General features: G+C 46.6%; 2 protein-coding genes across 6 annotated transcripts in view; one reads left to right on the top strand and one right to left on the bottom strand.

Moving 5' to 3' along the window:
- Nucleotides 1–16,383, bottom strand: part of CFAP61 (cilia and flagella associated protein 61) — a 96,369-nt gene extending 79,986 nt beyond the window's left edge. For 2 of the 5 annotated variants that reach the window (XM_017837409.1, XM_017837410.1), the window contains exons 1-8: nucleotides 16,254–16,378; nucleotides 14,029–14,179; nucleotides 12,809–12,959; nucleotides 10,645–10,721; nucleotides 9,686–9,753; nucleotides 8,540–8,666; nucleotides 3,255–3,387; nucleotides 1,155–1,308 (exon numbers count right to left, since the gene is read on the bottom strand). In XM_017837409.1, coding sequence (XP_017692898.1) covers nucleotides 1,155–1,308; nucleotides 3,255–3,387; nucleotides 8,540–8,666; nucleotides 9,686–9,753; nucleotides 10,645–10,721; nucleotides 12,809–12,959; nucleotides 14,029–14,171 — 853 coding nt within the window. In that variant the 5' untranslated portion in view covers nucleotides 14,172–14,179; nucleotides 16,254–16,378. The other 3 variants (XM_017837407.1, XM_017837406.1, XM_017837408.1) reach the window with 3 other exon arrangements.
- Nucleotides 16,384–16,405: 22 nt separating this feature from the next.
- CRNKL1 (crooked neck pre-mRNA splicing factor 1) lies at nucleotides 16,406–26,093 on the top strand. Its single transcript, XM_017837411.1, has 14 exons — nucleotides 16,406–16,521; nucleotides 16,734–16,886; nucleotides 17,465–17,556; nucleotides 17,665–17,823; nucleotides 18,182–18,348; nucleotides 18,798–18,976; nucleotides 19,605–19,775; nucleotides 20,449–20,640; nucleotides 21,389–21,448; nucleotides 22,566–22,646; nucleotides 24,226–24,465; nucleotides 24,808–24,909; nucleotides 25,440–25,688; nucleotides 25,834–26,093. Exons 1-14 carry the CDS (start codon nucleotides 16,474–16,476, stop codon nucleotides 25,999–26,001), a joined length of 2,061 nt encoding a protein of 686 aa, XP_017692900.1. The 5' UTR covers nucleotides 16,406–16,473; the 3' UTR covers nucleotides 26,002–26,093.
- Nucleotides 26,094–27,059: the final 966 nt, after the last annotated feature.

Below are 27,059 nucleotides of genomic sequence, written 5' to 3'. Positions count from 1 at the left end.
ACAGCCACAGGATGGGTAAGGCTGGGAGAGAGCCCCGGAGGTCACCTTGCCCAAGCCCCCTGCTCGAGCAGGGTCACCCAGAGCAGACAGCCCAGGATGGGGCCCCAGTGCATGAGTGATCTCTGTTCCTCCTCAGTCTCATTTCTGTTCCTACCTATGTCTGTCACCTCTTCTGAGCTGATACTCCTTAAGCTGCAGGAACACAGGATGGTACAGGAGGAGACAGGCAGCTTCCTCCATCCTCTGTGAGCAAAATGCTTCTTTGCAGGGGAGGGGAAGTCCACAGAAGCAGCTCCAAGACCTTCCCCTCTCCCTTTTCTGTTCCATGACTGCCAGCTCTGAGATACCAGCTGGCAACAGCCCTGCAGCTCCCTGGTTGCCTTTTTTTGCCTGCTGCTTTGTGTTCAGACAAGCAGACACATAACCTAATGGTGGGGTTTTTTATTCCATTACTGATAATTAGTAGACAGCAAAATGTTGCCCTTCTGCACAAAAAGCCTTTTGACACTGAAAAATAAAGATGACAACTGTAAATCATTTACGTGACACTTCTGTTGTACAAACAGGTGCCATACTCATGGGTTTTATCTCTTGTGGTAAGGTGGCCGTAGATGTGTTGCTGTATCATGGCCAGTATAAGAGTAGAATCAAGAGACAGTCCCTGATCTCCCAAAATCTTGTAACCCAGGAGACTGCAAACAATAAGCAAAGGCAGCAGAAGCTGAACCGCAAGGCAATAAGACAACGTGAGTCAAGAGGACAACACACCAGACATGGGTAACCAGCTGCTCAGCTACTGACAGACAACACACCAGCAGACTTCAAAATCAGATCTTCACTGAACAGCACAACTGTATCTAACTGACAGAAAATACACCCCATGCTTCAGCTTTCTCAAACTTGAAGCCCATGTTTATCCCACAGCTGGCACAGGCTAGCTCCCCACAAACAACAGTGGCTTCTGAGTCCAACATCAGTTATCAAAATTCCCCTCCTGAATTAAAAAACCCCAGGCAACCTGCTCCAAGACAGATAGGTGAATTTATGTTTTCTTGCTAGTAAACCTATATCCTTTTCTAACCTTCTGGACAGCCTACTCAGAAGCTAGACACTAACACACCTTGAATCTATCTAGCACTTTAGAATACAGGTACCTTCTTGAACACTTGGCTTCCGTGGCACTTGGAGAACATCTTCAGCATGTTGTTTACAGAGTCCATGGAAAGGTCCTAAGTCAAAACACTCTTGAAACAAGGAAACATTCACTTGAGAACATAAGCTCATGAATCCTACTGCAGTGCCATCAACCTGAAATGTAAAAGCCTCGTCACAGAAGAGCCTGTGATTTTAGGTCAGGACAAAAAAAAATGAACAAAAAACTTCTGAAACAAAAGCTAGCATTCCATCTCTGACTGTGCATAATGGAACAGTATAAAGGAACTATTTCAGCAAAACCTAAAGAAGCTTTTTTATTTTTTTCCTTGTAATGTGTATATTAGGACCTCTGAGGATTTCTAAGTCTCCTGTTAGCTATGACTTGCAAGGGCATTAAGTTTATATATATGGACCAAATAATGACCTATTATTTTAGTAAAACATTTGTTACAGTAAATAAAAAATATACCTCCAAAAAGGCATCATTTGGCTTTAAGTTACAGCTCAGCTGAACTAAAACCTGGATGCAGCTAGCTGTAATTGTTGACTCATTTTTGGACACTGCTTTCTAGCTAAAACTGTGCACAAACTAAAAAGTGTATTTTATTATCCTATAAGATTATTCACTCAAGAAAGCAATTCTATGTTATATACATGGTACCTAGCACAGTACTTTGTATTATTTGCAGCAATTACAAGTGCTAAATACTTTTGAGTTCTGAAGAACTCCAAGAGCTGGTCTTCAAAACAAACTGCTCTGGCAAATGTGAAAGGGGCAGCACCCCTGCAATGCTGAAACCCACGGTGCCCCGGGTGTCTGACTGCTGCTGGAGCTCCCAGCAGGCTGCAGTCCTCAGCAAGGCCCTCTGAGCACGGACAACTGGCCTGCTGGGGGGTTTCTGGGTCTAAGTTAACACGAGTCTAGAAGGAAGTTCTTCAATTTTTAGTACTGTACACAACTATCTGGTGAAACACATTATCAAAACATATTTTCTTTCCACCTTAATGCACATAATGAAAGCCTTTATAAACCTAATGAAAACTCAAAGGCTGCTTTTGTACAGCTGTTTTATCAGGCCATCAGCGCTCCAATAAAGACCCCAAAAAGTATGACTTTAATTTTTCTGCCCTCAAACAAGTGATTGTTTGTTTGCCTTGTTTGTGTAACCGACAAAGCTGGGGCACCACAGTTGCCTGGCTGCTATGTAATTTCAGGCCCAAGGCTCAGCAGAGGCTGATTAACCAATCCATCTACCATATGTGCAAAAAGAGGCTGCCAGCTTCATTCTCCACAGGGAAAATTGGCATCCATCGTGGTTTGCGTGGAGGCGCCTTCCCAATCCGTGGCAGCAGCGAGGACAAACTCTGAGGGCCTGAAACACCTTTTGCTGGTCTCACATGGAGCTCTGAACACGCAACTGAAATGTATTATTTATAGCAACAGCCCTTTGCAATGTGCCATTACACTAATGGTGTATTGTTTCCCATTTGGCTCCCAATGGCAGTGATTACATGTTGCAGCTTTATAAAACCATTTGCCACAGAAAACAGACTTCAGGAATTAAAGAGGTTATGTTGCCTATCACCTTGCAATATCATGCACAATTACTAACACGGGAAAATCTTAACAGGAATTTTCAGTAGGATAATTATTACCACCTCTGTCTTATTTAAATTAATTCCTGGGTTTCTGTCTCCAATTCAGCAAAAAATCTGACTGTCTGAGCCAGGAGATGGAAAAAATCTACAGCATTTTAAACTGTGAAAGGATTACTGGCTACTCATTTTCTCTGGGAATGAAAACAGGTCACCTATGATGCATGCCACCCATGTGGCAACATGGGTTCTTCACGATGGTGAAGTGGTCCCAACTGCTTTAAAAGAATCCACGTAAGAACAAGGAATTGCTACTTCATTTCTGAACTGGAGGTATCACTTCTAAAGACAGACAAACTACACTGTGAAGGGCACCAAGTGGGTGCCGATCATGAGCTCTACCTTTCACAGGTGAGCTGCTCATTTCATTCCCTGAGCTAGAGTGAGCTGCCACTCAGGACATCACCAACATCAGAGGAAACCAGAGCTCGTGGCAGACTGACCTCACAAACAGCTGCCTTATTTTCTTCATCTTGATGTTCCATGAGATCAACAAGAAGATGTTCACCAAAGGTTTTTTTCAGAGTCTTACTTTGGGGTGTCCAGATTAGCATGAGATCATCATAATCTTCCAACCTACAAAAAAGAGATTAGGTAATGTCCTACAGCTCTGCCATTGATAGGTTCTGATGCTTCTCTTCTACTCCATTAGCATATAGAGAAATATTACAAATATCTTTTCCAAAGTCCGCACCCACAAGTAATTTCACCTAGAACACATCCCCAGAGTTCACTACAGTGGGAGTTTCAGCATCAGAGGAGAAACAGAACCACTCCCAAGAGGCAGCACAACCCAACCAAGACTTGGATTGCCCAATGCACATACTTTTCTTTCCCTAACAAAATACAAGGGAAGCTCAGTTCCAAGTTCTCCCGTCTAAGGCATCTCAGGCCAGGTGGCCCAGGGCTTTAGGCCTCATTTAAAATAATTATATTCACTGAGCCCAATCATCAGGTGGTTAGAGTTGGCAGAAATCTCCAAAAACTACATCAGCGCAATTTAGAAAATCAATTCTCAAAAACACTAAGGAAGAACACAGTGCCTTGGTGTACAGGAACACAGTGCTGAGCAGTGGCTTTGTGACTTATTACCCACAGCAGTGTCAAGTCACCCAGCACACAGAGCCATCGTGCTTTGTAAAGTCAAGTTAAAGCTCCACCACTAAAAGAGATAGAAGGTGCCATTCCCACATCCCTCTGCCTCAGGAAAGGCTCTGAAGAGGTGGGCACCTGCCAGCCAGGCTTTATCTGCTCTGCTGCTCCACCCTGCTCTCCCTGACAGCATCTGGCTGCTCCAAAGCATGGTGGTGCCCTTACACAGACCCCCAAACTCATGGATTTTTATTTAAACAGTCAGACTCTTTCCCATTAAACTGCTGTTCCTAGCTAGGAGCAGTATAAGTCTGAAGAAGTCCCAGTGCTTTTACCAAAGCAGTGACAATTCATCCGTCACACACCCTGGGACCATGGCTTGAAGGCTGATGGCAAACCAGCTCCAACACAGAACTGCTGTCAATAACATGAAGCCACTTATATTTACCTCTCAGAAAAACGCTGGAATTGAGTGGTGAAACCAGCAGTTCTGCACCAAAAGCAGCAGAGAGAAAGTAGGGCTGTTCTGGGCTGCCAGAAGGAACAAACTGCACTGCCGGGAAACCACCCCAGCTCCGAGCAGGGAGCAGGAGGATACCTCGGCTATGACACCAACACAGCTGGAGACAGGCGGGCCCAGGGACAAAGGAATTGCATCAGGAAGAGTCTCTTCAAGCCCGGGAACACGTTTATGTTTACTGGAAGAGACACAGCAGCGCTGCCGGCCCCCTCGGGACCAGCCGGAGCCGCAGGCGCCGGGGAAACCCGCTCCGGGAGCGCAGCGGGAACGCTCCCGCCCGACCCTCCGCACGGCCCGTCCCGGCTCCGCATCCCCGCACGGTCTCTGCCGCCCCCGCGCGGCCCCGGCCGGGACTCGGGAACAGCGCTGGGATGCGCACACCGCCGGCAGGGACCGCCGGGAACGGCGACCGGCGCTTCCCTCGGCCGGGACTCGGGAACAGCGCTGGGATGCGCACACCGCCGGCAGGGACCGCCGGGAACGGCGACCGGCGCTTCCCTCGGCTGCTAGGGGAGCACAGACCTCCTCCTGCAGGGAGGACCAGGGAACTCGTGTTTTGCTCCGGGCTCCCAGGCCCACGTAAGGAAGTGCCTGTATCCAAACACCTGTAACTTGGAGATCATCGTTCCACACAGGAACCCAGAAACGCAGAATAAACAGATTCTCACTGCCACTCTTTATACATTTATGGATTTGGAAGGAGCCTTAAAGTTCACATAAATGGGCAAAAAAGATTCTATTTCTCACTGTATCAAACATGGTCTGAATTCCCAGGCACTGCCTGGCTCCAGTGCAGGATACCAGGATAATCCACGTGGTCTCCAGATGGTTTTGCTGCTCCTACACATCACAATGGAAGTGACCTCTGAATAAGATCACCTTTCTACCTGGGGCCAGGGACCTCTTGGATTTTGACCTTGTTCCTCCCTTCTCCTCCTCAGGCCATCTGTCAAGGCTCTCTTTTTATTCCAGTTACACTTGATCTTTAGAGTCTGCGCCAGCCTAAACAATCCTATAACTCTTGTTGTCCCCACTGCTGGGCAAGGCCTGGGACACCCAAGGCAGGTCTGGGGGAGGCTGGGATGGGATGGACAGTGACAGAACTGCTGTACAACTCAGGCTGGGCAGCACCACAAGCACCTGGCCAGCCAAGGATCTCCCAAGTACAGAAAATATAGCACACCATCAATTACTTACCTATAGAATTAATTCAAAACATGCAACTAAAACGAAATTCCAAGAGCAATAAAACCCTGTAAAAACTTGAGTAATTCACAATCTTCCTCTTCCTTCACAAGCAGTATCCCAAGGGAAAAGCTGGGGTGGGGTTTTCTATTATCAGAACTTCACTACTGCAACACAATTAACTAGTAGAGCAAATCTGCTACTGAGCTATCAAACCTCAAAAAAACTAACGAAGGGGTAACAGAATGTGACTGTATTGTATTTGTGGGGTGGATAATGGACACACACCTCCTGTAAAGGGAACACTGCGCCGAGTGCTCCAAGTCCCCACATGGCATTCTGCTCCATGGGGGACACAGCACGAGGCTACGCTCCAAGGTGCAGATGGCAATTCCTACAGACTGATCCCATGACAGTCAGTGGGGCTCCACATAAACCCACTCATCTCCCTGCACACTGACTGTAGGAACAACTCTTTTCATTTTTTTTTCTATTTTTAATCTTTTACCAGTACCATAGTCTTAAAAAAGCTAAAGAAACCCTCCGAAAACCAGTAGCTTACTAACATAAAATACAGAAAAACTCCCCTACTGCAAGCACACACAATGAGCTGCAAATCTGTGACTCACACATGGTACAAACCCAAGAGTGACAGGATCTAGACAAGTTATCAGCAAGGACCCTAAATATCAAAGCTTAGTGCGCTGAGTTCTGGTGCACACAACCGATACATCTCACATTCTAAAAGCCAGATGGAGAGAGGAACTCCAAAATTGATGGTTAAGCAAAGTATCAATTGACAGCTGCTTTCCCCCCCTCTATAAGCAAGAGAAGAGGGAATAGAGATTACCCTAATCTCCTCTCCCTCCCCCAGAACATGTTGCTAGGCAGGTGGCTGGGGACAACTCTCACAGATGAGTCTCTAAGGGCTCCACTGGCCGTTACTATGGATGCCAGCCAAGCACAGAGGTGAACGCAGAGGGAAAGGCAAAGCATATTCTGCAAACACAAATTAGCTGACCCAGAATCTACTGAAGGACAACACCAGGTACTGTGTAATTTAAGAGGAAAAACAGTTTTCTAGATAGTTTTCTAATAATAAAAGAACTAAAGTAGTTCAGTATTTCTAACAAACCACAGAAATCCCAGAAAAGATGGTATCTCTTATCAGGAGTACTGGTATAGCCTAAGTAACAGCTCCAGTCACATAAAAGTCACATTCCATTGACAATATCTAATGGCCACCAAAAGAAAATACAATTTAAACAAATATAGTTGGAATCGAGACATACAGAGAGATTTTAAGCACCTAGGAATTAATTAACCTACTGATACCTTCTGAGTATTGAGGTGATAGGTGTTAGACAATTCAAAAACCTGACAACTGTACATTGAGATAGCATGAAAAGCTTTGTAACACTGAAATGTCCAGAGCTACAGCAGGATGGTGTGAAGTGTTAAAGGTCAGGCCTCAGGCTTTTTTCTTAAACTGCTCAGAAGTCAAGCAACAGGATATCATGAGCATAGACTACAACTATGGCATATATAAACTAGAGGAGCACAAGCTGCAGGTTTCCTCAGAACCATTTTGTAAAGTTAAATATGTGCAATAAAACATCTGACGTGTTTGTCAGAATCCAGCCTGAGCTGGCAGCATGAACCAGCCCATAAACAAAAAGGTGTGGCTTTACCAGGCAGAGATATGAGCTATGCCCAGTGTGGAATTACCAGTGTGAGCCCCCCAATCCACATGTGATAGTGCTCCAGGAATGCACATATCCCTAAGCTTCATTTTCCACTACAGGTACCAGAAACGCTAATTTAATCACAACTCTGCTACATAGCCACAAAGCAACACTTACATTTAGAACACGAAAAAGCAACTCCAGAATAAAATCAAATAAAATCATTGCTCCATAATACATTACCCTAGCTGCACTCTCCTCACTGTGAAGAGAAAAACAAGTGACTCAATATGATAGATACAGGTTCTATTTCAACCACCCTACAGGGAAGCATTCCCACAGTACCCACACAGAGAACCCCCAAGCCCCTGGGCCAGAAACCCAGCATTTCCCATGTCCTGGACACAAGGCTGGCACAGGCAGAGCACTGTTTCAGCACAGACAGCAGGATTCACATGGCAGGAAAAACCAAGCCTGGCAATAGTCAATACACAGGTAGAGATAACAGGCAAGGCTGCCAGGAAACACGTCTCTGCCTGGTGTGGTGCAGGTTGAGAGGAAAGGAGAAAGTAACCCAGTCTCACTGTTGTAATGGTATTTATGACTGGGATCCCACCTCAGGAGCAAGGAGCTGTTAAAGGCACACTGCGTGGGCATAACAAGTCTCTGCTCCAGTCTGGGGCCATCAAAACAGATGATGCAATGGAGGGAGAAAAGTGTTACCCCACGATTTTCTTAAGCTCCCTCAGCAAGGCTGAGGAGGCTGCTCCCCTGAGACATACCCAGACAAAGGTATGGAGCACTTCCACAGAAAAAACATGGCAGAGAATTACTCTTCATGTCTGAATGACTACTGGAACTAGGGATTCTCAGCTCTTATTTAACTCTTTCAGATAACAGGCCTTCCTATCAGGCTTTGCTCAACTGCTCAGCATATGACATAAGAGAAAATTAAAAATAAGTTGGAAGAGGCTTCAAGAAACCTGGAAACTGCACACACTGCATCTCCAGCAGATCACAGAATAAACATCACCAACGAAAGTGTTCTTTCTACACAGCAAACTAGTTTTACAAGAAATACAATTGATCTTGCCATGAAGTAGAACGAAACCAGCATAATCCTAGAACTACTTAGGTTCTGACAGGAAACCACAGCAGTAGAACTAGGGTATGGATGCTGCAAAGCAGAAGAGAACACTCCTCCCACTCGCCCAGGACGTGCCCCCAGCAGCAGAAGCTGCATTACCTGGCCTGGCGCACGTGCAGCCGTGGGTGACAGCGGTGCCGGGGGCACACGAGCAGGGTGAACTTCTTACCCACGGCTGATCCTACAGCAGGCGGCATCACTGCAAAGACACCCCTCAGGCCTGGCTCTGTGAATGACAAAAACCCGTCAGAGGCAGGGAAAATTCATTATGCAAGCTTGAACAGTGATCAGCAGAACTGTTTGAGGAAAACAGTTTCAAACTTGAGATCTGGAGCACTTTGCCATCTGTGGTTTAAGCCAAGCAATGGAGCTAAAATGATAGCACTATAAACATGAGAGAACTGTCAATGGAGTCATCTAATTAATCCAGCATTCCAAACCTGAATAACCTTCAGAGCAATCAGAAATTGGTAGAATTAAATCCCTATGAAAATACTGCAGCCAATTCTCTATGCCACTGGAGAACCTGTCAGGACTTGTGATGCTGAAGGGAAGCTGATATTTGTTGCTGGCTGGGCTTGACAAAGCCCTTCATTCAGCTCCTGTTTTCCATAGTTGAGGCACCACTGCAGAGTCTTTTAGCATGACTTGGAACTATATGCCTAGAAACTGGCATATCAGAAAAGGTTCCAGCTCACTTCTGGAGAAGTCCAAGCAAGAAATCAGCCATTAAGTGCATGCTTGGTTTATTAGTCTGAATTCAGGACTGAAACTCCAAGCCAGGTGTTGTTCTTTGATTAAGATGTGCTTTTATCTTTGCACCTCTGTTTTAAAAGAAATAATCTGAGTTTCCTTCCATGCCTCCAGCAGCCCCTCTGAGCCTCACTAGAGTGTCCTCTCCCCATCTGTACTTGCTTGGCTAAGCAAGACAAAGTGCCCAATTTCAATCTCTTGGCTCTGTTCAACCAGAAATCTTCACAAAACTTTCAGGAATTGATCTTAATCCTGTTTGATGTCCCGTTTCTGGCAAATTTAAAGACTGCGGGAAATGGACACACTGCTGAACGGCTGCTGGAGTGAGCACAGAACCACAGACACCTCCTGCACAGGGGATCCTCACAGGAGGATACTTTCAGATTGTGTTTTCCACATGGTTAGAAACTGATAAATGTTCTCACTATTAAAAAACCCACCATAAAACTCACAGGGCCTATTAATGAGATTGAAATTGTATTAAATTCCTACCTAAATTTTCCTCAGCTGGTATGAAGAGAAGTATAAACTGCAGTTCTGGTAGTAAGATGAAAGCTCTCCTGGACAAATAACACAAGTTTATTCAATCTTTCATCATTGCACCCATCAATGACAGACAGCAGCTAGTCTTTTAATATACATCTTTTTTTCTCTCCAGTGTCTCTAATCTTCCTCCATGAGTCCATGTGGCTCAAAAATTAAAACATTTCTGACAAATTAGAGCAAATAAAATTCATCTGGGCATTTTTTACTGTTTTTTCCTACCTTATTTCTCTCTAATTGCCTAATCCTTAGATTTCAAATATCTTCCTTTTTATATCAGTTCCCCAATGGTGAACTATTAAAGATGCCAGACCTCTGCTGGCAGATCTGACCCGGCATCTGGATGAGATGACTTGATGTGACCAACTGTCAGTTCAACAGCAGCACCAAGTGCAGCTCCCTGTTTATGCAGCAGACTCTGGGCTACACCAAATAACCTGAGCAAACACAGCAACACATTGTGCTGCCTGTACTGTGGTCTGCAGCCTTACCATGTAATCTGTGCTAACCAACTATCCGTAAGTTACCTGGGAACAGGTGTATCCCATGAACATCTACGACTTTCTAAGTTTCCTGCTCACTCCCATGCTTTGGCTTTTACAAGTGGAAACATAGGAAAAAGAAAAATCACTCTGCTTTGCAAGTGCAGTACTATTTCTGTGGGAAATGACAGCAAAGCTACAGCTAAGCCTGACCAGGGCGTGAGAAGTGTGCTCGGAACTGCCACAGCTTGGTTTCTGAGCCACTGTGCACTGAGAAACACAAGGTGATGCTCAGAAGGACAGCTTCTGAGCCTTCAGAGACGTTCCATTTCAATGCACTGTAAACCTGAAGGCACTGGTAAATCCCACGGCCTCTCCAAGTGATGGCAGGAGTGCACCTGCTTCACCAGTTACACGGGAACTCACCTCACAGTTTCCCGGGAACAGCCAGCTGCGTGTCCTTCCTTTGCCACAAAGAGGTGCATGAACAGTGTGTTCAAGGGCTACAAGACAAGGAATGGAAGTCTACACCATGCAGCTAACACTCATTACATCAACCCAAGCATTAATATACATTTTTATTTCCAGTGTATATGATCTGCACTCAAAGTGAGCAACTTCATGAAATAACTTCAAAGCATGTGTGGATAAATTTATGTGATATTGAAAATACTTTTAATAATTTTGTGCTTCTGCAACATTTTTACTTTACACTCAGATTACTATTGTTGGACTGCAATATACACTGAACATTTCATAATAAGCAGTATTAATTATAGACTGAAAACATTTAACCACAATAATTAGCAACTAAATCTTAACATTTAACATTCGGTTGATAAAGACATTCTTTTTAGGTTAAAAAAAAAAACAAAAACAAACAAAGCTCACTTCCCATAATTCTAAAATATTTTTTAAGGTAGTAAGAAAAATTACAGATTTTAAGACTATATTACTAGACACATTTAAATACCCAGGCAGAAACAGGGCAGACTAGCAGACACTTTTATCCTATATGCCTCCAGTTAACCTGGAAAACCCCTGTGCTGGAGTGGCAAGGGCTATTAATTCAGCTCTTCTCCTGTATATTAGTGTGTTGGGTCACTGAAGGTCCACCTGTAGAAAAAATATTTCTACAAAGAATATTTTAAGTGGGAAAACCTGAGGTCTTCTGAGTAGTTTACTATTCAACTAAAATGTCATGGCTAGAGTCACCAATAAACTTCAGCAACTTCAGAGCAAGAAAGATATCAACAGAAGCTGCAGTACACAGACCAGCACAAAGACAACAGGCTATTGTAACAAACACCTAAAGCCATCTCTAAACATCAGGCCTTTTGTTTGTTTCTCAAAAGCAAAAGGAAGAAAAAATATTTTGTTGTTGAGGTCTAAGAGGAGGCCCAGGAAGCCAGGCTTGGACTGTCACTGTTTCTGAATAGCACTGGTAACCAGACAGTCCTGTAAAGCATCTCCACTAATCCAATTCTGCACAAGTCAGTTCCCAGATTAGACCTTTGATCTATCTTATTTCTGTGCTCGAGGAAAAAGACTTGCCAACTAGACTTCACAGAAATCTTATGTTCAGATGACCTCAGTTTTGTAAAGCACACCTGCAAGGATTTAACCTGCAGTTAAACCAACAATCTCACCAAGTTATACCCTAGAAAAGGTTCAGTTGCTCTGCCAGTGCAGAAGCATAAAAAAGACTGAGTCTTCTGTACCTATTTTAGAAAACAATCTCCATTCTAGCAAAGTAAGATCCCTGCTCCCTGTCTGTTTCAAAGAACCTTTTGCTCCTATTTACTTAGGAGTATCAATTTATTTTTCTGTCTTTTCTCTGTTTGCCCCTGCACTTGCAGTCAGCTGCAGCTTTGCTGCCTCAGACCGTGTGGAACAGGCTGCCTGAGGCAGAGCCGGCAGCACAGAACCCCCGCACAGCTGCACCTCGATGAAGTGGCTGTGCCTGCACCTTGCCTGGGCACAAAGTGCCGCTCAAGAGACAAAGAAAGCCCACTACAAGGAAATTTGACATCTTTTTTCTACACTCCCCTGGGCTGCAATGACTGTTTCTTTTAAGAGCACACAGCATTTTCAAATACAACTGCTGTACCTGTCACTTTATCTGCAAGCCATTGCTTAACATCAACACACTGGAGAACTGATGAGTGTTCTAGACATTACTGCAGTACTGCCAACACCTTGTTATGCCATGTGCTGCCTACCTTTTCAGTGCTTGGGGTTAACATTTTCCATATTTTCTCAGGACCTAGTTCCCAGCTAGACTGAATGATGGGCAGCATTTTTGAATCCTAAACTTCTAATGGCCTGTTTCCAGCCCATAAGTGTTAAGAGAAATTCATCCACTTGCCCGAGGAGCCTGTGTGAAAGCTGCCATCACAGAGCAGAGAGCAGCAGTCTCCACACCAGCACCAAGATGCCCACATCAGCACGAGAGTTTCTTATGGAATCAGATCATCACCTCTTGCAGCCTAAAGGCCTCCGGTCTACCAAAAACACATCTTAAATGCCCATGTGTATTTTTCACACCTAAGCCTTAAATGAAAACTATAAAGTCACACAATTTACTTACAGTGCACTTATGGTTAGTGTAGTTTTTATGCAGGAATGGTTCCCAGTTAGCCTGATCAGTGATATTCCAATTTGGATAGTCCAGAAAGGCAGCATGGGCTATAACCTCACTCTTCTCATTGCAGAGGGTCAAAGCAAGATTTGATTTTTCTCTATGAAAACAATTGAATTGTGCAGAAGTTGAAGAAACTCTACATAGAAAAGCATCTGACAGAATTCAGCCTGCTAGAACAGTAAAATTAGCCATGTTCAAAAGGGTTCCCAGAATCAGGCCTCAAAACCTCATCACCCACATCTTAACTTGACATTATCGCTTCAGTTCCAGACAGAATGTTCCAACATAACACTTGACATGATTTTTCAGATCCTCAATCATCGTGAATTTGAGATGCAAGACTTAAGTGCTCCCTTTTCTCTGTATTTTTTCTCAAACATTGACTTGTTCCCCAAATAGCTGTTACCCAAGATTTTTGCCATAAGTGACCCATAAGCATTTCCCACAGACTGTCTGCTGTTCATCCCTGCACAGAAAGAGGAAGCACACAAGGTTCATTATGAACTCCAGGGATGGAGGTGGGGTAAGAGAATATGACTACAATCCCCATCTCCTCTGAGGACATTGCTGTGCAAGCAGCCAGGAGACAGAGACCAAACCTCCCAGAACACTGAATATCAGGGACACAAAAAGACGTGGCACACAAACATTTTACAGCAGGCAGATGCTGCCTCCCACAGCAGAATACAGAGGGGCAAAAGATAACCCACTCCTTTGGCTAATGGGAAAATGGAAGAGAAGGAAAAGTGGTTGACATACACAGGAACAGAAATTAGAAGAGTTATGGCCTCGTAGCAATTAAAACTCCTCCACTTCTGTTCCTCCCCAACAGGCAAAAGCATTCTGGGAGATGGAGCAGGCAGCAGACACTGGAATCTGAGGGTTTCACCAGGAGTTAGCCAACAGTATTTCCTCTGAATTTTTATAAGAGACTAGTATAGATAAATCATGTCCACCACACTGACAGCAGTGACCCAGGTTTGCCCAGTCATGTGTGTGACAGTTGAAAGTAGATTTTCTTTCACTTTTCAGGAATAGCAGAAAAAAAACAAACACCATGATACCACCCAACAAAGGTTCAGAATGTTTTCTTGCCATTTTAAATGTGACTTAATTGCCTGAAGTATCCTGCAAGAAAGGTAATGTCCTAGAATACCATTACTTACAAAAGGAACATGACATCAACCCTTCCAAAGACACCTTCTGTACCAGTGCTGAAGAAGCTGATGATGTCCAGAACATCGTGTGATTCTGTTCTTCGGACACTGACCCCTCCTGTGTTTCTCCTTGAGGAAGTTATTGTGTCCATCTTACAGGCTGCAACAAGAGCAAACACCAACATTGCTGCTCTGGGGATCCCGCTGCAATCCACTGACCAGAGTCACTTCAGACGGATTCCTCTAAGAACTCCTGAGTGGTGCAATTCCTATGGATTTAGGTGCCTGGTTCCTGTACACCACACAGGTATATACTGCCTGCACATACACACAGCATGCAGCCACTGCACACATGGAAATGCAGCAGGCAAACATCCCTACTGCCTGGATCCTACACAGGAAATAAACAGCTTTAGTAGGTTACAGTTGCTTTTACATTTACTCACTTATGGGCATTCGCAGGGTAGCCATCAGAACAGTGCCTGCAGGCTGAGAGGCTCAGCTGGGGACAATCAGGGTAACAATTTAACAGCAGCTTCAGGTGACTTAATTGTCCAAAAGTGCACCTCAAATTTCTTTTAAAGTCAACACCAGTGCTTAAATTTCAAAAGGAATTGAAAGTTCTATGGCCTTCCTGCCCAGAAGAAAACCGTCTGTTTGTGGTTCCACGGTGCCAGGCGTAAGAGATTTATCGATCTGCCCGGCAACTTCAGAACACACAGGGGCAGCAGATACTCAAGCAACTTGTAATTGGGCAGCAGATACTCAAACCACCTGTGAGCAGGCAGCAGATACTCAAAGCACCTGTGAGCATCCCCTCAGTTCTAACACCTTTCAGCTGGGTCTGCTCAATACTGCAGCCCACTGCGATACAATTAACAGTTAGGCACGTGAAATAAAGTGACCAAACAATAGCTTACTGCAGTTTCTAAAATATATATGTAAAATATAGCATCACTAACTCAAAAAAAAAGTTTAAATGAGCAATGCACCAAGACCAGCAGAGCATTTTCACCAACCTGCCAAACACAAGAGCCACTTCTAACGGTGGCTCCAAACCCAGGCATGATGCCCAATTTTTAGGCACCACAGATCCCAACCGAAACGGAGGAACAAAAGAAACCCCGAATTTCATACTTTTTAAGTACAGAGAAAGTCACGTGCACTGCTACATCTTCCACAGACAAACAAGACGTTTAGGTGCCGGCACAGGTCTCAGCCACACCAATAAACATTTGCAAAGAGGTCCTGGGACCAACCTGAAGCAAGACATCCTCTGCAGATATGGTGCCAATTCCATATATAAAAACACACAGGAGGGTCTTTTTTAAACTGTCATTGATGAATTGAAATATAGCACTAAGATCATCTCAACTCAGGAAAACAGTTTGCCGCGTTCGCAGACTAAGTCGTTTAACTCAATGCATTGGAAAAAATACCACCCGCTTCAACGCGAGCTCCCCCGAACACTCACGCAAGCCCTGAGTGACGGAAAGCAGCATTTACACAGTAAAAAACGTACCATTTTCACGAGGAAACGCGCTGTTCCTACAGCAGCTCCTGCACTGCCCCCCCGGAGCGGCACCTCAGAGAGACCCGGCGGCGAAGAACCGGCCCGCCCGCCCCGCTCGGACACTGCTCGAGCACCGGGGACATCCCCGCGCCCCGCTCCTGCTCCTTCTGGCTCAAAACGCACGGAACGCGCACGTACCTCGGCTGGGCGAGCGGGGATGCTCCTGCGGGACACGGGACCTGCGGCAGCTCCTGCGGGACACCCGGCGTCCTTAGGGCCCCGCCTCCGGGGCGGAGCGGGCCCGCCCCCGGCACACGCCCAGCAGCGGGCGGGGCGAGCACCCGGGCGGTACCGCGGGCGCTGGACGGACACCGGCACGGCGCCGTTCCGGGGACCCGGGCGGGAGGGACCCGGCAGCCCCCTCAGGAGCCAGACCCCTCGGGCGCGAGCGCTCCCCCTCAGGAGCCAGACCCCTCAGGCGCGAGCGCTCCCCCTCAGGAGCCAGACCCCTCGGGCGCGAGCGCTCCCCCTCAGCCGCGAGACCCCTCAGGCGCGAGCGCTCCCCCTCAGGCGCGCGGGGCCCGCCCTTGGCGCGAGACCCCCCCCGGCCACGAGCGCTCCATTCCCCGGGCACGTGTCTCCCCCAGCGCCCGCCGAGCCGCCAGGGGGCGCCCCGCGGGGCACGGACACCACGCGCGACACTTTCCCCCCGTGCACTCACCTGCCCCGTGCCCGGAGCGGAGCGGCCACGGGCGGACACACGGACTGGCGCGAGGGACGGACCGACCGAGCCCTGCAACAGACGGACCCACGGACGAACCCGGGGACCCGCCCACCGCCGCCCCGGGACGCGCCGCCGGTTGCCGCGGCAACGACGCTCGGGCGGTGCTGCGTGAGGTCAGGGGTGGCGGGGCGGGGCCGGCCCGCGGCGCGGCGGCAAGATGGCGTCTACGGCGGCCGGGAAGCAGCGCATCCCCAAAGTGGCGAAGGTGGGTGGGCGGCGGCACCCCCGCAGCCCCCCGGGGCCCGCGGACCCCGGCACGGAGCCGCCCGGGACCGGGCCATGCGGGTCGCGGGGTCCCCGGCGCCGCCCTCGGCGAACACCGCGCCTGGCGAGGCACCGGAGGAAACCGGCAACGGGGAGCTTGGCGGGTTCGCGTAGGGAAATGTGAACCGAGCGCCCCTTCCGCTTACCTTGCAGGTGAAAAATAAAGCACCCGCCGAGGTTCAGATCACAGCGGAGCAGCTTCTGAGAGAGGCCAAGGAGAGGGAACTCGAGCTTCTCCCGCCGCCTCCGCAGCAGAAGATCACAGATGTTGAAGAGCTAAATGACTATAAACTCAGGAAAAGAAAGGTACAGTAAAATAACAAAGCTAATCTCGACCCTTAGGTAAAGCACTAAAACTCTACTATTTTCAACTTAGACAAGATGTAGTTTGTATTCCTTGTGGACTTTCCAGGCAAGCCCCCATTCTTTAGAAACCGTAGCTGCTTCATGCTACTTTTGTGCAAAACCTGCAAGTTAAACCTGTGTTGTTTAACGTGGAATTGGGTAGCAGACATCTCCCCTGTGCCCATGTTTGGAACATTTAAACGGTTGTTACATCTATGGGTTACAGGCACTTCTGCATTACCACCAGCATCGCCCAGGCAGCATAAGACAGTCATGGTTCAGTTTGTTGCTTGAGTAAGATATTTCAGGTATCGGGTTGCAGGAACTCAAGTTTAGTCCCATAGGGCTATTCTACACTTCTAGCTGCTTTGCCCAGCAGTTTTTACCGTGCTGTTTTAAGTATCATTCGTTACCACTTCTGCATAGGTGTAAGACATTGGGCATTCATTCCTGTAATAATAATAATAATACCCCATAAGGCATTTATAGTACCGGTCTGCAGAAGGATTTCTTACTCACAGATATAATTCTCTCCCCAGACTTTTGAAGACAACATAAGAAAGAACAGGACTGTTATCAGTAACTGGATCAAGTATGCACAATGGGAGGAGAGCCTGAAGGAGATCCAGAGGTAACCAGGATGCAGCTGCAGGCAGCCCCTACAAACCTTTTCAGGCACACGTTGCCAAACATCAGGGTCCCGGAGGCACATTATACCTGCAGCGTACTTGTTTTGCAGAGCCCGGTCCATCTACGAGCGCGCCCTGGACGTGGACTACAGGAACGTCACACTATGGCTCAAGTACGCCGAGATGGAGATGAAGAACCGCCAGGTGAACCACGCCCGCAACATCTGGGACCGGGCCATCACCACCCTGCCCAGGGTCAACCAGTTCTGGTACGTTGGCAGAGCCCAGAGCAGCTCTTCTGCCTCCAGAGACTGCGCGTCGTTTGTCTGCTCTGGGATCGTGCCAGAGTGCCTTGTTTCCTGTTTGTTCAAGTCCTCAGGCTAGTCTGAAAACAGAGGAAGGCTAAAGTTTTGGAGTGGTTTTGTATTTTTTTAAGTGGCCAGAGCATTGGGAGAGAAGGATGTTTGTGTGCTTGCATGCTGCTAGTCACAACTGTGTCTACAGGCATTTCTGGGGTGGAGGGGGATAGATGAAGAAACCTCAGGGATGCTGTTGTGAAGCACTCCAAAACTCCTTGAGTTGCTGTGTTCACTATGCAATTGTAGAAACTCAATCTTCTTTCCCAAGGTACAAGTACACTTACATGGAGGAGATGCTGGGGAACGTTGCTGGGTCACGTCAGGTGTTCGAACGTTGGATGGAGTGGCAGCCAGAGGAGCAAGCCTGGCATTCCTACATCAACTTTGAGCTGAGATACAAGGAGGTGGACAGGGCACGAAGCATTTATGAGAGATATATCCTTTTCTGTGCCTTGGAACACCCGCCCAAGTTCAGGCCTGCATTCTTCCTTTTCTTAGTTATTCCATCTCTGGCAGTATCTCTGTGCTCCTCTTCACTGTGGGGTGCTGAGAACAAGCCACCAAACCAAGAGCCAGCAGTAGGTATTAAGTGTTTAGGGAAAGCCATCGAATTCAGTGAAGTAGCTGTAGGCCCTGCCACAACATCTATATTTAATTTCGCTCATGCACCCAGCTTTTTCGCAGTCATTCGTTCCAGATTTCTCCTCAAACTTCTCCCTGCCCTTTATCCGGTTTTTATCCCTTTTCAAGTTCTCAGTAAGGCATGTCATTGCATAAACCCACCTTGGGAGCGGTTTGGTGCGGCCCTTGAGCCCGTAGTCACCGGGGGGAACACGGCTGGAGGGTCCCGTTCAGGCAGCGGCGTTTCTTTAACCGAGCTGCACTCGTGATCGTGCACCCCGACGTGAAGAACTGGATCAAGTACGCGCGCTTCGAGGAGAAGCACAGCTACTTCGCCCACGCCAGGAAGGTGTACGAGAGGGCCGTGGAGTTCTTCGGGGAGGAGCATATGGACGAGCACCTCTACGTGGCTTTCGCCAAGTTCGAGGAGAACCAGAAAGAAGTAAGGCCTTCTCGGTAACACAGACTGATGCCAGGGTTTCTGCTTGAATGTCAAACCCCAAAGCCATTTCACTGCAGTGCTTGTGGTTTTCATCACCTTATGATAAACTGTTAGTCTGAGTTTTTTGCCTGCCTCTAGTTGCCTTTTGGTGACATCAGGAAGGTGTGTTCTAAGCAAGGTGGGCATCAAACCTGCCAAGCCTGAGAGCAGCAGCATCAGACCAAGCATGTATCCTCAGATCTGTGAGGTTCTGAGAGGCTGTAGCCTGCATGATAAACTGGACTGGCCTGAATGTTTTTCCACTGACAGCCTCTGTTAAGTTCCCAGGCCAGTAAGGAATTGAAAAGGTTCTGTGAACCCCAAACCACGCCTCTTAAATATGGTTTAAATATTCTAAACCTGTAAAGGAAAAAGAGATGGTAGGGGCTGACATTTACAGATTTCCCTCCCCCTCAAAGTTTACTCTTTAGGGAGATCTGCATTAGTCCTGTTCTAAAATAGTCACTTACATAGAGATGTTCCATGATTCTGTAGTCTATTAAATATTGCCAAAAGCCTGTTAAGAAACTGTGGGGTAGGACTGAAAGTGCCTTGTAAATATTATTCAAATGATATTTAATGTTTTCAGTTTGAAAGAGTAAGGGTGATCTACAAGTATGCCCTGGATAGAATTCCGAAGCAGGATGCCCAGAATCTCTTCAAGAATTACACCATTTTTGAGAAGAAGTTTGGAGACAGGAGGGGAATTGAAGACATCATTGTCAGCAAGAGGAGATTCCAGTATGAAGAGGAGGTGAAGGTATGTGTTACAGGTACCCCCCAGGCTCATTGTGCATCCAGCTGCTGCTTAAGGTACAGCAGTGTCTTGTGATGTGAAGGCTGATGAGTTTTACATTATCCTTGATAGTCAAAAAAAAAACACCAAGAGAATACCAAGACAATGTTCATTTTGGAGGCAGAATTCTATCCGTGGATAAGAGAATGATATTTGCACTCACTGCTTTTGTGTTTCTGCTTTCTAATCTAGACTGTGCAGGCAAAGTTTCTGATTGAACTCAGAGCTTGGTACCCTTTGAAGCAACCTGAGGGCATAATGCAGTTTAGCTTGTAACTTACTACTCCAGTTACAGGGTAACTATTCCAGGACACCTCACCTGCGTCCAAGGACCTTTTTGGGAGGAAACAGCTGTGCCACTCCGGTCTGCTGTTCACTGAACACTGCACATTTCACCACACCCTCATCCCTTCTCACACTTCATTTAGAAAATATTTGTAGGCACAATAAAAAGAAAACTCACTTTAACCCAAAAGCTCTAATGTGGGCATCCCCAAGACTGACAGCGGTTCGTTAATGCTCCAGTGACCTATTTTAAAGCAGAAATTCCGACTAAAACTTAAGCAAAGGAACAGGGTCTGTTATTTGTGGTGACTGAAGCTTCTCCCCTGTTTCCCTGCTCCCATCCTCCTGGAAGGCAAACCCCCACAATTACGACGCGTGGTTCGACTACCTGAGGCTGGTGGAGAGCGACGCGGACGCCGAGACCGTGCGGGAGGTGTACGAGAGAGCCATCGCCAACGTGCCCCCCATCCAGGAGAAGAGGCACTGGAAGAGGTACATCTACCTCTGGATCAACTACGCCTTGTACGAAGAGCTGGAGGCAAAGGCAAGTAGTAAGAACTCAGGTTTTGGTTTTTTTTTTTTCTTTCTTTCACGAGTATTTTCCGTATATTAAACAGCTACTGGTATTTTAATAGGAAAGCTGAGAACTAAATGTGCTGTGTTTCACTACTTTTGTGCAGCAAGCTACATGATTTACTATTTAAGTATATGGGATTTTTCCCCCTTCAGTTTTCCCTCTTATGCATAGGGGATAAAAGAAAAAACAAATCCAAACTCGTTTCACCCCAGTTCATCCAGGAAGATGCTGATAATAAACGCAGAAGTGGGTATTTCTAGCCCCATCTGAACTGTACTGTTACCCGAACTTGTGAAATAGTTCTATATTTAGCAAAACATTTGTGAAGCACCCACATTGCTGCTATAGCAAGGCTATGCAAATATTTCTTCTGTTACCAATCATGCAGCATTAGAGCTACTTTAAGTGGAGAACACTATTTGGTGTCTATTAAAGGAAGACAGACTAATTGTTTTCCCTCTTAGAATGGGGACACTCCTGGTTTTGTTGTCTGCTTCTTAGCAGTGAATCTTGCTTTCAGAAGGTGAGTCTTGCTGATTCTTACCTTTGCATTGTGCATACCAAGTAGATAAGTATATTTATATCTGAAGTACTCATGATTCTAACCAGTTTGACTTAAAGAATACTGTTCTGTGGTTTTACAGTCCTTGCAGGGTTCAAAACACGGTGTAATCCTAGCAATAAACAAAGCATTTAATGGTGCCTGTTCTTACAGGATGCAGAGCGAACCAGACAGGTGTACCAGGCTTGCCTCGAGCTCCTTCCCCACAAAAAGGTATGGCTCCTCCAGCACTGCGGGGTCAGTTTTGGGTTAAAGTTTCCCAGATAATATCCTTTAGTTCTCTTTCCCTCTCCCTAGATTCAAGTGTATAAACAGCTCCAAATATCTGCTAACACATTCACCAGTGCTTCACTCAGAACTTTAAGTACCCCTTCCAGTTTCTGAAAACGTCCATCTTCCAAAGTGGGTAGGGTATTTTTCAAGCTAAGATCTAAGATAACTGTAACTTGTATCACAGTGGGAAACAGTAGTACAAGCACAATGTCAGATTCCCCCATACGGATGAAACAAAGGGGCCTCTATGCTATTTTAAAATTATTATTAAATAGTTTCTAAGAAGCTAAAATTGCACATAGTCAAAAGACAGAGAAAACCACTTAGTTGGTCTTTACTTACATGGCTTCCTCCTCAGGCTGCTCCAAGCTGAGTCACTTGCAGCCTCTACAGAATACTAGGTGCTCTGCTTTGCTGGGGTTACCACCTTTTATAGCAGCTGCACCTAAGGGCCTGCACGGTCCCACCCGAGGAGCTGCATTTGGTAAAACATCTTTCAGGTGTGTCCTCCCCGTTACAATTGGCCTGCAGAGCTGATTTTCGAGGGGTTTTGTGGGGTTTTCTTTGCTAGTGAGCTTTAACTAAAATATCCACGGGGCCAAACCCTTACAACTATCGATCTGCATTGCCTTGGAACACCAGAAAATTTTAGTTCATGTTCTTTCTTTTCCAGTTTGTCATTATTTGTGTCACCTGAGTGTCAGGTGTGTAGATTAGGATTAATCTGTAATCATTAACAGCTGTTAGGTGATTCGTTGATGGCTGATATGTTACCAGTTGATGATTGGTTAACGAACTCTTTTCTCTCTTTATAAAGACTTCCTCCTTGCTATTTTTGCTTTCAGCAGAGATGGAGGGTGTTGCCCTGTCCTAGCGAGGTTGTTTTGGGTAATGGACTCTCAACATTTTAGCAGAAAAACACGGAGCTCAAACGAGACTAAACGTAGTAATAATAACATTTTTGTATAGACGGAGTGTTTGGGGTTTTTTAAAGGGTATATGCAGTATGTTTTACTGAACTTTCAGCCTAAATATTGCATTCTTCTTTTTCTTCCAGTTTACATTTGCCAAAATGTGGCTGCTTTATGCACAGTTTGAAATACGCCAGAAGAACCTCCCCCTTGCCAGAAGGGCTTTGGTAAGCTTTTGTTAGTGCCCTAATTGACTTTGCTAACTAACAGTGACACAGGAATAGCATTAGGAGATCTTAAATTGTCCTTTATAAATTGCTGGTTTAATCCACTTAAATAAAGCATCCGAGGAGTCTGCAGGGACCAGCATTTACTGTCGTGTATGATTTAAAAAGAAAGGCAGCTTGCTATGATGAATTAGCCGCGGGCAGAAATGACAAAGCACTCCTCTGAATGCAGAGCACCCCCATCAGCTTAGTGCCATTACAAGTTGCTAACTGCTGCCATTCGTTACAGTGATACATTCTAAAAAGCTTTTTAGATAAAGAAAAGGTTTGACTCCTAGAAATTAGGACCTGTCGAACAGAGTGTGTGAGTCTCAGGCTGCTGAGAGAAGCAATCACAGGGTTTTTGGGCAGGCTGAGGAGCTGCTGAGCAGGTTCACTGTGTGGATGTCAGCAAGTCAGGGGACTGTGGGGTGTGTTTTGACACCAAGACCTTTTGAAATAAACTTCCTTTCCTCTCAGCTCAGATATTCTTAAACTCAGGGATTTGGGGAGAAAGCCATCATTGGTAACAGTTGAGGTGATTTGACTTTAAAGAGCAAACTAATGGGGTTTCAACCAAAACAGTGATGGAGGGTACATGGAGAAGAACTGGGCATATTTTGAAACAGCAATGGCATTTGCAGAGCTGGAGGGCCATAACAGGGACCGAAGTGATACTCCCAAGTGTTTTTAATAAGTCCCTCTGTTTTTAATAAGTTCCAAGGTAATAAATGTGTAGGAACATTGTACAGGAGAGCTGTAGTAGGAGAGTTTGATCTCCAGTTGCTTCACTCACGTTGGCCTGAGGGAACAGAGGCTATGCTGCTTAATAAATAATGCTTGTTAATAAATAATGCTTGTCCCTGCAAGTGGCTCCAAGGTGAAGTTTGCTACAGCTTGTCTCAGGTGTGCCTGTTCTTAACTCTTGTTTTAAAAGATTCCCAAACTAAGAACCAGAAACTGCTTTCTCACAGCTTGCCTTAGGACAGACAGTTTTCTCCGGAGTCTGAGGCGTATCAGAAGGAAAACTATTAAACTTTTTAAAGACATTATTCTCTACCTGTCTATTGCTATCAGCTAGCAGGCAGGGAGGGGGAACAGGACATTCTCTGTGTGAGGGGGAGCAGTGTGGGGCCAGGAGACAGTTTGGTTTGGTGTCATTTGTTTTGTAAGATACTTGGGAACAGTTTACCTGACAGACTGGTACAGACTGGTACTGTGCTTCCTTCAGCTCTTGGTGCAGGATGAAGGGCTCAGCTGAGCCAGGGTAAGTTCCAACTCACACTCCATGGGGGATCCGTGTTCTGTGAAAGTGTAACAAGTGACGACATTATCTATTTCCTGAGTTCTTGGTGTCTGTGGATGCACATTTGTTCTGCAAACACTGGTTGGATTTCCCACTGGCCCTGAACGGAGTTTGAAGAAACAGGCTGTGCAAAAAACGAGTTGTGGCTCTAATACTGGAGAGTAAAGAAACATTTAGAAAATACAGTGGGTTTTATTTGCCTGCAATATCATTAAGGGTCTTTTTCCTTAACAGGGGACGTCCATAGGTAAATGCCCAAAAAACAAACTGTTCAAAGGTTACATCGAGCTGGAGCTGCAGCTGCGAGAATTCGACCGCTGCCGGAAGCTGTATGAGAAATTCCTGGAGTTCGCCCCGGAGAACTGCACCTCGTGGATTAAGTTTGCTGAGCTGGAGACCATCCTGGGGGACATCGACCGGGCCCGGGCCATCTACGAGCTGGCCATCGGGCAGCCCCGGCTGGACATGCCCGAGGTGAGGGGGAGGGCTCAGCACCCGGGCCAGGTGTGAAGTGTTTGCTGCAGAGTGGCTGATGAACATGTAAATGACCCACCGGCTCAGACACAACCACGGCCTGGCACTCGTTAATTCAGCATCTGTTTCTTGGCAGGGCCATAAACCCCCTGACAAAGCTAACTGGGTTGTGTGCACAGGGTGTGGTGCCGCTCAGCCCTGATCCCAGCCCGTGCTCTCAGTTAATGCTCTGATCTCAAACTTTTCTCAGGGAAATTTCACCTTTATCCGTGCTCTTCCCCCCACCCCCTAGTTATCTCAGTGTGCTCTGAATGAACGTGATGAAAGGCTTCTCTGTTGCAGGTTCTTTGGAAATCCTACATTGACTTTGAGATCGAGCAAGAGGAGTATGAGAAGACCAGGAACCTCTACCGCCGGTTGCTTCAGCGGACACAGCACGTCAAGGTGTGTGTGGGCACCCAGGACACAGAGCTGGTCCTGAACGTGGCCCACGGGCCAGAGGAAGCCTGGGCTGCCTGGGTTCAAATCAACCCAAGTCCAGTCCCGTGCCTGTGCTGGGAGGGGGGGAAAGAAGTTTCTGAATTCCGTACAGCAGCAGGCGTATCTCAGGTGAAAGCAGCTTTTCCAAGCAGCCCTCTTCCTGCTGAACCACCTTGGGATTTTAGTTGAAAAACCTTTGGAAGGTAAAAATAGCTGTGATTTTTCTGGCATTGCTCGGTGCTCTCACTGACTAAATTCACACAGATTTCTCATGGCCTGAAACAGCCACAAGGAATGTGTCCACGTGGCTCACGTGAGCATTCTGTCTTGCTGAAACAAGGTGCATCTCACGTGTGTGAAGCAAGCAGGGATTTTCTAGGCTGGTGGGAAAAAAGTGCTTTAGACTTGCCTTGGTGTTGGGTTGGGGTTTTTTTGGGCTGCTTTGTTATTTTTTTAGGGTTGTTTCAGATGGGGTGTCCGTGCTGTGCCCGCAGGTGTGGATCAGCTTCGCGCAGTTCGAGCTGTCGGCGGGCAGGGAGGAGCGGCTGCAGCGCTGCCGGCAGGTCTACGAGGAGGCCAACAAGGCCATGCGCAGCTGCGAGGAGAAGGAGGAGAGGGTCATGCTGCTGGAGTCCTGGAGGAGCTTCGAGGAGGAGTTCGGCTCTGACAGCACCAAGGAGAGGATAGATAAACTCATGCCTGAGAAAATAAAGAAGAGGAGAAAACTGCAGGCTGAGGATGGGGTAAGGAAAAAGCGATGCCAGCTGTGGGTCCTTGGTGCCTTTGTGGAGTCATTTTCTCTTATTTCCGTTTCTTATTAGAAGTGCCTCCTAATAGCCAGCGTTAACATGCGAATTAAACTTTGCTTTGTGGTATTTTTTTCCCTAGTCTGATGCTGGCTGGGAGGAATACTATGACTATATTTTCCCAGAAGATACTGCCAATCAGCCTAACCTCAAACTCTTGGCGATGGCAAAGCTCTGGAAGAAGCAGCAGCAGGAGAGCGAAGCTGCAGCTGTGGATCCTGACAAGGACATCGATGAAAGCCAGACTTAACACCTTGCCTGTCCTCACCCCTTCCCTGGGGCATTGTACAGTATTTTCATTGGTGATAAATAAATGTATTTAGAGACTTTTACTATTACTGACTTGAGATGGGTTTTGTGTGGAAAACAAATGCTATTGGAGCCGATTCCCTTTAATACACTTGTTGGTTTCCAGCAGTTAAAGGAGAGGTCCTGGGACCAGTGCAGGGGTCTGCAGCCCTCACCAGTGACCTGAGAACTGGGTGGCAGTTCTCACTTGGAGCACAAGGCCCCCTGTCCCCAGTGTGTCTGGGGTGCCAGGATCAGCCACATCTGTGCAAGGCTCTGCTCCAGCCGGTGAGTCCTCCCTGCCTGGGTCTGTCCCAGGTTTATTCATCCTGAGAACTGGGCTGGCCATTAAAAACTGCACTGCTGGTGGGGGCAGCTGGGGCTGTCGGTGTCCTCACACCTCATCTCACTGTGGGCACGTGGCTCTCGCTCCCCCTCCTCTGTCCCACCTCCACTCACCCCACATGAGCCTCTGGAATAACATGTGCCTCTCATCTCTGAGTGTTTCTGCTGCCTCAGGTAGCCCATTACATTGTAAGTCTCATTTCTATTTTCCCTCTTTCTCCAATCCCTCCCTCTGCTCTGGGCCCCATTGCTTTTCACACTTCCTTTTGACATTTCCCTCTGTCCAATTCCCTGTCTTTGCTTTTTTGTTTCATTTAATTGAATTTTTTATGGAGTTTTCAGAGGTGGTAAGGTGGTTTTCTTGTGTATATTCTGATGGGAGTTTTTTTGGTGGGTTTTTGTGGGGGGTTTTTTGTTTTTGTTTTTATTCTAGGAGCATTTTCCCAGGAATTCCTTACTTTGTTGAAGATGGAACGTTGCCTTTTTATGCCAGCTTTGCTGTATACTCTCTCAGTTGCTGATATCATCTCTTTTAATGAGACCAATGGTGAGATTGTCAGCAGGGATTCAGGTGAGCATCTTGCCTGTGTTTGTACGTGGAGCTTTAGCAGTTCTCCAGAAAGCAGCAGGGGCACAGGGCAGTGTCTCACAGGGCAAGAACCATCGTTTCCGAGT

The sequence above is a fragment of the Lepidothrix coronata genome, unplaced genomic scaffold (genome assembly GCF_001604755.1).
Source record: "Lepidothrix coronata isolate B3197 unplaced genomic scaffold, Lepidothrix_coronata-1.0 Scaffold304, whole genome shotgun sequence".
Taxonomy (NCBI): Eukaryota; Metazoa; Chordata; class Aves; order Passeriformes; family Pipridae; genus Lepidothrix; species Lepidothrix coronata.
Note: the sequence above shows the minus strand (reverse complement) of the source record. Positions and strands in the feature narration are given on the sequence as shown.